Below are 10791 nucleotides of genomic sequence, written 5' to 3'. Positions count from 1 at the left end.
TTCATATGTAATTGATGGAAAGATTCATACTGATGAATGTAATGTGGAAAAAAAGTATCATCAATTGACATACAGTATGTGTTGAACGATAACTTTATACAAAATACTCAAATACAGGGGTGTGTAATAATGACACCCCTGTCCTGCTCAACAGGATATAAAACAAATTCTTAGGTATCGACATTCACATGGGACACAGCTTGATGCTGTCAGAGGTGGAGCTGAATTGTCCACGTGCAAAATCCAAACCCACCCCGACTCCGCTGCCCACCCCAAAGACTGCATAGAGGGGCTGGGTAAAGTTTGCCCGGAATGTATGAAGGTGCGTCAGGCTCTCGGCCACGCCGTAGAACGCTAGCGTTCCATCGGACAAATCCACAAAGATTCCCAGACGGGGGGAGTAGGTGACCGGGATGTCCCTCTTCTCGTTGTCGTGCAGCGCTGAGCAGCAAGTGTCGGAAAGCTCCAGCGTCCACGACTGGGCGTTGTAGCCGATTCCCGCCCTGGCATCCGAGCCCTTCCTGCTCAGGGATGCATATGCCACGCCCATGGAGGAGCCTCGGCCTCGCCACTCCACCTCCCAATAGGAACGTTGCGAGTACACCGGGGTCCCGCACATGACCTGGGTCCAGCCGTCAAAACGTTGGGGGGTGTCTAGATAGGCCGCCATTTCCCCTTGCAGGGTTGCCTTGGTGTTGCCCTCAGAGAGAATCAGGCGACGATGGGCGCTGTTTGGATCAAGGGTGAAGTTCACAGAATCTACGGGGGAGAGAGAGAGAGAGCGAGCGCAAGAGAGAGACTTTCAGTTGCTGGTTTGTTGTCTGCACAGTCCGTAAAGTGCTAATTGTCCATCCACATTGACATACAAATGGCCTTGACTTGGACTTGTTGAACAAAGAAATTTTCAAGTCTGCAAAATTCCTAATTAGTGCTGAAAATGTCCACACTTTTCTCCACTTGTACAATATCATACAAAGGCATGATGTGTGGTGGCTCTATTACCAGGTACAAATGAGACTTACATTGCAGGAACTCTTCCCTTGCCCTCGGTTCTGGAGCCTGAAAGCTGGCAAGGCTAATTTCTCTTACTGATGGCAGAAAAATATAAAAGATGTCAGCAAAAAATGCCCAGATGATGGTGGCCACAATCTAGCCAAACAGATGTTAGGAGTTAGTGGTACAATCATTAATTTCTATGTGCAAAATATTCTTTTAAAGCAAATCATTATTTTATTACTTTTTCTATTTTCCGCCAATGCGCGGTGGTAATGTTCACACGATGTAAAATGATTAGCAATAATATTCAAGTTCTTGTATTTCTTCTATCATTGAAATGTAAAGTGCGTCGAACAGCTATTGAATATTTTGATTTTTTTTTCCTGCTGCCTGCGTGTAACAGTGCATTCCCAATTAAGGACATACAAAAATATCTATAAAAAAAAATTATATTTGATGATTTAGATGGCTCTATTTTATCATAAATAAAGATGCAGATTTTATCATAAATCGCAGGGCCCCAATAGACAAACAACCATTCACACTCATAATCACACTGAATGACAAACAAGCTCGATCAAGCTTGCAAACTCCACAGAGGAAGCTTGAAGCCCGATTTCAACGCCAGCACCTCTCTAATGTGTGGCGGGCACGCTAACCAGTCGAGCACCACCTACATAAATTCATAATGTAATTACTAACTCATTATAGACAGATTGCTGTATCATTTCACTCACACGCAGGGAAAGCAGTAGTGTGATTATTGGCAGTGGGGGCGGGTGAGTCCAAGAACAGACCAGGGTTAACTGTAATGACAAAACAGATGGGATCTCATTCAAGTGATCAAAGTGGATTCTGGCTAGATATGACTGTATTTGACCTTCTACTGGTGTTTCAGACACGGTTGGCAGCCCCCCTGTAAAAGAGGAGCGTAATGTTGCATGATTAGATGTCAACGTTGCATCAACAATAATGAAAGGTGAAGTCTGAGGTCACGTGCCTGCCAACGCTGCGGTTGCTACAGGTGTGTTGCCGCGACGTGACCGGAAAATGCTGCTGATTGATGACATGCGACTAAAAGCTGATCAGAGAAGACGGGAAAAATATGTACTTTTTGGGTCAAATTTGAGCAGTTTTGACTTTTGACAGAAATCATAATGCCATTAGAGAACAAAATGATTTTGCACCTCCGGTGGATGCTGGCGCGGGAGCAAGCGTCTGGCTCGGGTTCGGGCTCACTGGTGCGGGAGTGGGCGGAGTAGCAGGGACACCCTGACTCTGACTGGACCTGTTCCACAGAGACGGGGATCCTCTCCGGCTTGGAGTCGGGCTGGGTCTGGGGCTTGGTCTGAGGTTGGCCTCCCGTGCTGTTGACAATGATAACAAAAGTCATCAAATAAAATATTTATTCAGCAGCACTTTTTTAAAATTACTTACTTTATTATGATTTCGTCACTTTAAACTTAAAACTCCTAAACCTGACCGTTAACCCTTACCCACCTAACCCCTAACTCTGACACCAACCCTAACCCTAACAATAACCCTAAGCCTAGTTTGAAACCTTAACCCTTGTTTGAAAGCAATCCGCTTGTTCTTGACTGCATGGTATAGAAGCACGTAGGACCTGGGCAGATTAGACTGACATAGCAACGCATAGAGGCTGAAATGTGATTGGACCAAAAAAACGATTAAAGACAATAGGCTCTTGAATAAAATTTTCAAACCTACTTGACTCTCCTTCATCTCGGCCCCTTCTGCCCCAAAGCCTTGGTGACCTCTGCGTGACCTCTGCAACAGGAAGGAGGCATGATCCATCACATTGGCTGTTCTCCCTAACATTTTCAAATGAACAAAACCCTCACCTCGTGACGTGTCTCTGCTCCTCACATCTTGACCTCTAATGCCTGCAATAAAGATTGTTTCCGGTTTGAACACCATGAAGCACACAAACACTTTGGTGAATGGCATTACCCATTAGTCCTCTTCTGTCAGTACTTCGTGACGTAACTGAGCTACTTGGTGATGACCCTGTGGAGCCATTTGAGTATTTTTTATGTGAATTCGGATGATGACGATCTTTGAACTTGGACAGAAAGGGATGAGGGTCATACCTGCCGAACGGTTGTTTTGATTCGCATTTCGTGATCCAAGGGCTGAAAATACTGGAGTGGAAAAAAAACAGATTGTGGTCATTGTAATGATGTTGTTGCTTTTAACATGCAGTACACAACTCACGTTTTAAGAGGCCACTTCTCTGATTACGATTGCCTGCATGACAACAAAAACACACAATTAGTTCTCTCACCATGTGACTTTTATAGAGGTACAATCCTTTTATTTTTAATAATTACATTCTTACCAGCACCCAGTGTGAATAACGTTGTCTCATTGACTGTAAATAGGGAAAACAAACATGGTTAAAAAAAAAAAAAAATCTGCGGATACGCTAGCTTCTTTACACAGTCCAAAAACATGCATTTAAAAAAAATGGATGGATGTCAATTAAAAAAATGCAACAACTGTTAATGACTATTTTCATTTCCTTTTAAAGTTTAAAATGTTGAATCCTGTCCATAAGATGTGTGTTTGATCCAAACCTTTTTTGGTGATATTGCCCAGCTCCAGGTTGCACATGTCCTCCACTCGCTCCCTTAGGTCTAGGATGGCTTCCCGCACAGGCTCAAAGGAAGCGTCAAGGTTGACCTGCACGGCTGGAAGGTCTCCCGACTCGAGTGGACTGCACATGGTGTCATACGTCTGAAAGGAATTGTGCAACTCCGAATCAATTTGGCCTTTTGTAAGCAGAGAATGCCATTTTGGCCCTGAAGTAAGTACGCCTCATACCTGCAGGTAGTAGATGTGATCCTGGCATTGAGCTAGGTCCTTCATCTGAGTTTCCCTCCTCTTTAGTTCCTTGATCTCTGCCTCCAGATTATCAGTCACCTCCTGGGCTTGCTCCATCTTCTCTCGGCCGACCTCATCCAGCAACTCTTCTAACAGTTCCTGGAGTCTCTCCACCGAGTGCTGAAGCTCCAACAGCACCTTCTCTGAGTCGGTGTGAACACGGTCTGCAGAGCGCTGTACATGAAGCATGTAAGTATGCCCCATCAAGTATGCTGTCATGTTGGGAGAATTTCAACTTTTACACAAAGTACCGCAACATAAAAGAAATATTTTGCTCAGCATAAGGCAAATTTTGAACATTGACCAGTAAATAAAGAAAAGCCAAAACTATACTTTAGTAAAGATTAAATTAAAATTATATTTAAGTAAAGTTTTGAAATGTAGTGAAAGTAATTATTAAAGAATTATTGCGCAATCCCTCTATTTACAGTAAATAAATGTCATGCTTTTTGTTTTGTTTGTTTGCCCCCCAAAATAGGAAAGTTATTTTCTCACAATATATGTCAATAATCGTTCGTGTTCCATGAGTGAGGTTGGTTTTGAAATACATCCTGTTTTCTCTCTATTTCTTTGAATTTGTGTTAAACACAACATTTAGCTGCCATCTAGAGGCTGAAAGTCAAATTACACCTCAGTTAACCCAGTCCAACCCAGCGGTGTCTGGAAAGCGGACTTAAAACCGATGATGATGATGATGAGTTAAACAACATTGAAAAAAAGTCTTGCCTCCTAGCGGGAATACTATTACTCTTTCAGATCCTACCTTCATTCCGTCCATCATCTTCTTCATGTCCTTCAGCTCCTGCTGTCTATCTTTGAGCTTCTTCTGATTTTCCGCCTGCATCTCAGAAAGCCCTTTCTGCAGTCGAGGAGTATGATGAATGAACGAACAGGAATGGTGTTAGGAGGCAGCTGACTATGCAAAAGTCCAGGAGTCTCTAGTCTAATGCAATGATTCTCAAAATAAGATCCTGAAGCCTTAGCTTGAGGACTTGCATACAATTATTAAATTATGGTATCAGTTTGAAAAATCGTTTGCCAATGGTATGTGGAAGGGCATGCCAATAAAACAAGCATACTAAACCAGTTAGTGCACCCTCCCTTAGCTCCGCCCAACTGACAGCGCTGACATGGCTGATGTCATCAAACAAATCTGACATTGTATGTACAGTAGGCATACAATTGCAGGAATACATTCCTATTTTTGCAAAGAATAAAAGGTACATTTTTGGGGAATGAAGGTGTCTTTTCCAAAATGAAAGGTATATATATATATATATATATATATATATATATATATATATATATATATATATATATATATATATATATATATATATATAAAGTTGTGTTTTGGAAATACACTTGTGTTGTTAGAGAAAAGAAAAATTCACTGTAATGTCATAAAATTACAACTTTATCTTGAGTTTGTTCTTTTATGTTGTTCAGTCTTACCTCTTTATCCGTACGTTCAACCTTCGTGGACACGCTCTCGTGACCTTTGTGGTGGTTGCTCGTGCACAGCCAACAGATGAACACCTTGCATTGGCGACAGAAGAACTCCTGCAGGTACTTGTGCTGAGTGCAGATCTTCTCAGTCAAGTTCCCTGTCGGCGCAATCAGCTCATGCTCTCTCAGGGCCTTGGTGGTCTGGTGAGGCTTCAGGTGGCTCTCGCAGTACGAACTCATGCACACCACGCAGGTCTTGACCGCTGCCTTCTGCTCTCCTTTGCACAGGTCGCACTGCACAACTGAGGAGGGGAGAAGCTTTTGGGATTTTAATTTGATGCTTTTAGAGACCTCAGATCTTGGGATTCCTCTGCGGAGCTGCTCCACAGCTTCAGCCAGCATGGTGTTTCTGGAAAGCGAGGGCCGAGGACAGAAAGTCTGACGGCACTGGGGGCAGCTGTAGATACCCTTGGGATCATCCTTGCTCCAGTAGTCCTTAATACAGGCCATGCAGTAGCTGTGCCCGCAGGGGATGGTGACCGGATCGTTCGGGAGATCCAAACACACGGGGCAGTTGAACTGCTCTTCTGTCCACAGTTTATTACTCATGGTCCAACAAGCGAATAGAAAGCAAAAAATGGTAGACAACCAGTGAAATCAGGAGTTCCTCGCAATCACAGGAGGAAATATCAAGTCGGTTGAAAGGGCGAGAGCAGGGAGGGGCCTGAGCCACCAGGCAGGTCGAGCGGGTACAAACGGGTGTCGGTGGAAAAACTGTGACATAGGTGAAGGAAGCAGTAAATCCTTTCATTGTGTCTGTGAGCCAGAGAGCCATAGCGTGAGATTGATTAATTAAACCACAAAAAACAGTATTTGGAATTCACGGTTGAGCATAAATATCATCGAAAGGTGAAATTCCTGTCGAATCAATTCAGAGATTTGTTTTTAAATACACTATTCACATTTGAAGAGTAGAAAATGTGCAGAGATTGAGAAAAAAACGACAAGCAGAGAAACAGTTTAGTGAGGTGAAGGATTTTTTTTCTTTTTTTGTAGGCTAACACGACAGAAAACTTGGGCTTTAGGCTGGCGTCGTTGCATAGAACATCTCGTTATCACAGCTCGGAAAGATCCTGTATATTTCTCCAGCTCAAACACATAAGACCCCTTTTCACACTGCACTAGATTTTCTTTGTTTTTCACCCAGTTTTCTGGTGCAAGCTTGCTCATATTTAATAATGCTTGCATAGCCGCCAACCAGGAAGTAACAGGAAGGCTTTTCCTGTTTTGATGCTGTTACCATTCGGAAATCATTTGGCTAGCTTCTCTCTAGTTGGATGCTTCTGATATCACCATGACGCTGGTATCGAACGTAACAATTTTAAATTCAAGGTGACCTACTCTCATGTCACTCGTTTCTTGTGCCTTGGCAACAAATATACAATCAATGGATGTATCAAAGTCAACTTGCACCTTGCTTAGTGCAGTGGGAAAAGGCCTGAGGAGAGGAGCATCTATTTTTCCAGGTGAGAAAATTATGAAATTATTATTATGAATTCTAATCCTGAATAATTATCATAATTTACTACAATGTGATGATTATATATTTTTTCAAATGTAAAACTTTACTTAGAATGTATCAAATTCAAATATGAACTATAATTTTGATCAATTATCATAACTTACTACAATATATTTTTCTTCAAATGTAAAACTCCTAGTATGTATAATTGTTGGTAAAAAATCATGCCATTGGCACTCGACTCAATGTCTATTTTTGTTGCAATCATTTGCTTGTCTTTTGTAGCACTAAAAACTGCCGCCCAGCCAGCATCCTTCTATACAAAGCAAGCAGGAGGCTCTTGAAGGAGCCCTTTCAGTGATGTTGAGGACACTGAGGAAGAGTAGTCCTAAATCAGGTGAAAACCTGTTTTTGTCAAGTTTCGACTTCCCAACACACAATGGTTGTCGAGTTTTAGCTTCCCAGCACACAATTAATGGCTGTCTGTGTTTTTGTAGGCTGCAAGAGGAGCCGAATGGGATAATTCCATATGAAAAGGCACAATGGCCTATCCAAGGGAGCAATGGCCTATCCAAAGGAGCAATGGCCTATCCAAAGGAGCAATGGCCTATCCAAAGGAGCCATGGCCTATCCAAAGGAGCCATGGCCTATCCAAAGGAGCCATGGCCTATCCAAAGGAGCCATGGCCATATGCAAAGGAGCCATGGCGATATGCAAAGGAGCAATGGCCATATGCAAAGGAGCAAAGGAGCAATGGCCATATGCAAAGGAGCAAAGGAGCAATGGCCATATGCAAAGGAGCAATGGCCATATGCAAAGGAGCAAAGGAGCAATGGCCATATGCAAAGGAGCAATGGCCATATGCAAAGGAGCAAAGGAGCAATGGCCATATGCAAAGGAGCAATGGCCATATGCAAAGGAGCAAAGGAGCAATGGCCATATGCAAAGGAGCAATGGCCATATCAAGTCAAGAATCAAGCATCGCGCTGCAAAAGTCGACGTGTGCGGATCATGTGCCCAGGAGGGGGCAGTGTGGTTGCCTTTGGTTATGGGTGCACGATGGAAAGGTTGCAGGTGTGGACAGTGTTTAGGGCTCTGATGGTTGGTCTTGCTTTCGAGGTGCGCTGTGGTTGTGGCTGGTCTGGATCCAGCGTTGTCTTGTGCTTGGTTGCCATTGACGGCCCACTTGGGGGAGGACTTTTCAAACTGAACTTTGACGTGGAGCTGAATGTCCAATTTTGCCATACGACTTGTACCATTGTGTACCTTTTTCAAATTCCACTGCAGACCTCAATCGGAAATCAAATTAAGGGGGTTTTTATTTCAAAGTCTGTGCCCCTAGTTGTCTCTCTATGTACAATAAAAGAGTCGAGCACGTACTTATCGATGCTGCACTTGCAGCTTTTTTTAAATAGTAATTAAAAGGTCGAATTTCCTCCAATATATAGTTTTAAAAAATGTTACTGAATGGGTGAAACGTATGAGAGTTTAAAAAATAAATAAAATTAAAAAAAGGCTTGTGGAACTTTTGTTAGCACTGTAGTGCCAGCAAGGGGGGGCTGGGCAGGGTGGTGGGCGACTGTTCCATAAAAAAGAAATGATCAGACATGTATACATTATGGCACAAGTCCTGCACAACTTGATGTATGCTTCAAGAATGTACATTAACATTATGATTTGTTTATTGAATTGAAATACATCAAAATTATATCTGTCTGTGGAAATATGAAATATGGTGATGTCTAAAATCAGTCCATCCTTTCACTTTGCTATTGTCTTCTTTCCCCTCTGAAGGTTTTTATAGATACTGATGATGGTGTTACAAATACTTTCATGTACAGTGTAAATCCCCTTCAAGGAAATTTAATTATATACGTGTGTATATATGTGATAAATCTGAATCTAATGGTGACCTCAAGTGTTTTCAAATATTTCCATCTGTTAATTTCCTTTGGGCCGAGCCCCCTCCGGCCTGCACCTGTAAACTCCTCCATCATAATACATTTCCAAGCTATGTAAAAATGAAAAAATATTGCCATTTAAAAAAAGTCCTCTTTTAATATTCATGATTTCTTAAAATTGACCAAATTTAAACGGATGTCTTCCTTTAGTCCAGCTCGTTCCAGCGGCATTGGTCTTGTGTATGTATGATTTTGTGTGTGTTTTTAAATAACGTTTTCCTACTTTATTTTATTGTATGTAAATAGCTGTTAGTCACGTGACCCAATGTGGAGGTACTTGTGGGCGGGGCCTGCTAAAAGACCAACTACGGAAGCTCCCCAAGTACTGATGTGCATTCCAGTTCTTTTAGGTGAACTGAATCTTTAGAATCTCTTTGAACGAATCGTTCACTCACGAGCCAACACTATTTTGAAGGGTTTTCAGTCTTGAGGTGAGCGTTGGTTGCCCTTCTGTCACTGTCATGGACACGAGTCTTTGGTCAAGTGGTAAACGTCATTGCCTCTAACACGATGGAACCATGGTTCGGGACCCGCCCTTACCCACGCGCTGTATTTTGTCGATTTTCTCTCACTTCTGCATAAAGTTTGTGACTTTTTTTTTTTTTTTTTTTGAAGGCAGGTTTCAGTCTTGCCTGTCGGAAAGGTGGGCGTGGTCAAGCCAATTTCAGTTGCGCTGTGATTGGTCAGACTGAATTTGGCGGGCAAAGTGGCACTTAGGTTTTTGAAGGCAGTTTTCAGTCTTGAGGTGAGCGACGGGTGCAACCGCCCGCGTGTGAAGTGGCCTGTCACGTGGTACGCTAGTGTGCAAAGCACCATTGGACGAGCAGGCGAGGAAGATTTGAATTGACGGATGTGACGTCATGTCTTCGGGTGAATTGGGGAAGTTGTCAAATACCGGTGCAATCACCCGCGCAGCGGGCGGTTTTTCTCAGGTAAGCTAACATGCTAGGAAATGTTTGTCGTTCATTGGCGTTTCTCACGACGGACGCCTTGTTTGTTCGTTGCAGGATTCAAGGCGAGTTATCAAATGCAGGCGCCACCGACCGTGTGGCGGTTTCTCGGGTAAGCTATCAAATGTTTGTCGTTCATTGGCGTTTCTCACGACGGACGCCTTGTTTGTTTGTTGCAGGATTCAAGGCGAGTTATCAAATGCAGGCGCCACCGACCGTGTGGCGGTTTATCGGGTAAGCTATCAAATGTTTGTCGCTCATTGCCGTTTCTCACGACGGACGCCTTGTTTGTTTGATGCGAACAAATATCTTGAAAATCTTTTCACACTCGTCCCGGCCACCGCGACTGTCGTTTTGCCGCTACAGTATTTCAAATCTCTTTGGCGTTGTTTCGTCAAATTAACAATGTTGCATTACATATAGTGTGCTATTTCCGTGTTATGCAAACTGATGAATGTGACGAATTTGTTACGTCATGTTCAAATCTATTCCAAGATGGCGCCCGCCCGCCCGCCTTCCGTTATGCAACAAACATTTGCGAGCGTGATTTTCTCCCGTTTAGTCGACTGCTCGATTCATGCCGACATTTTTGAGTGAGTTGATGGATGATAAAATTAAATTATTATAATTCGGATACTTTTGTAATTATTATAAGTCATTACAATATACTGATAATTGTATACATATTTTAAATATAAAACTGGAGTTGGTATGTGTAATTGTTGCAAAAATATCATGCCACTCTACTCAATGTCTATAATTGTAACTCCCAGATGCAGAGCATATAGTATGGTATGATATTGTATGGTATTGTATGCATTGTGTGTATGGTAGCGTATGGCAGGGTATTGTATGTGTTCTGTCTATCCATCCATCCGTCCATCCGCCCACCCACCCACCCGCCCATCCGTCCATCCGCCCACCCCCCTACCCGTCCATCCGCCCACCCCCCCATCCATCCACCCATCCGTCCATCCGCCCACCCACCCACCCATCCGTCCATCCGCCC

At 43.1% G+C, this 10791-nt stretch overlaps 1 protein-coding gene and 1 long non-coding RNA gene across 2 annotated transcripts; one reads left to right on the top strand and one right to left on the bottom strand.

The window, feature by feature from the left end:
- Positions 1-77: 77 nt before the first annotated feature.
- On the bottom strand, positions 78-6133 carry trim25l (tripartite motif containing 25, like). The gene is made up of 16 exons (XM_049753458.2): positions 5356-6133; positions 4664-4759; positions 3841-4074; positions 3594-3753; positions 3356-3388; positions 3232-3264; positions 3108-3158; positions 2968-3024; positions 2859-2900; positions 2725-2784; positions 2184-2363; positions 1997-2077; positions 1877-1912; positions 1734-1802; positions 1023-1088; positions 78-759 (listed from the first exon to the last, which is right to left on the bottom strand). Exons 1-16 carry the CDS (start codon positions 5956-5958, stop codon positions 185-187), a joined length of 2376 nt encoding a protein of 791 aa, XP_049609415.1. The 5' UTR covers positions 5959-6133; the 3' UTR covers positions 78-184.
- A 338-nt stretch (positions 6134-6471) lies between these two features.
- LOC137840069 (uncharacterized) lies at positions 6472-8665 on the top strand. The gene is made up of 3 exons (XR_011086488.1): positions 6472-6875; positions 7157-7268; positions 7369-8665. It is a non-coding gene; the product is annotated as an uncharacterized lncRNA (long non-coding RNA).
- Positions 8666-10791: the final 2126 nt, after the last annotated feature.

This window comes from Syngnathus scovelli, chromosome 2, assembly GCF_024217435.2.
Source record: "Syngnathus scovelli strain Florida chromosome 2, RoL_Ssco_1.2, whole genome shotgun sequence".
NCBI lineage: Eukaryota > Metazoa > Chordata > Actinopteri > Syngnathiformes > Syngnathidae > Syngnathus > Syngnathus scovelli.
Note: the sequence above shows the minus strand (reverse complement) of the source record. Positions and strands in the feature narration are given on the sequence as shown.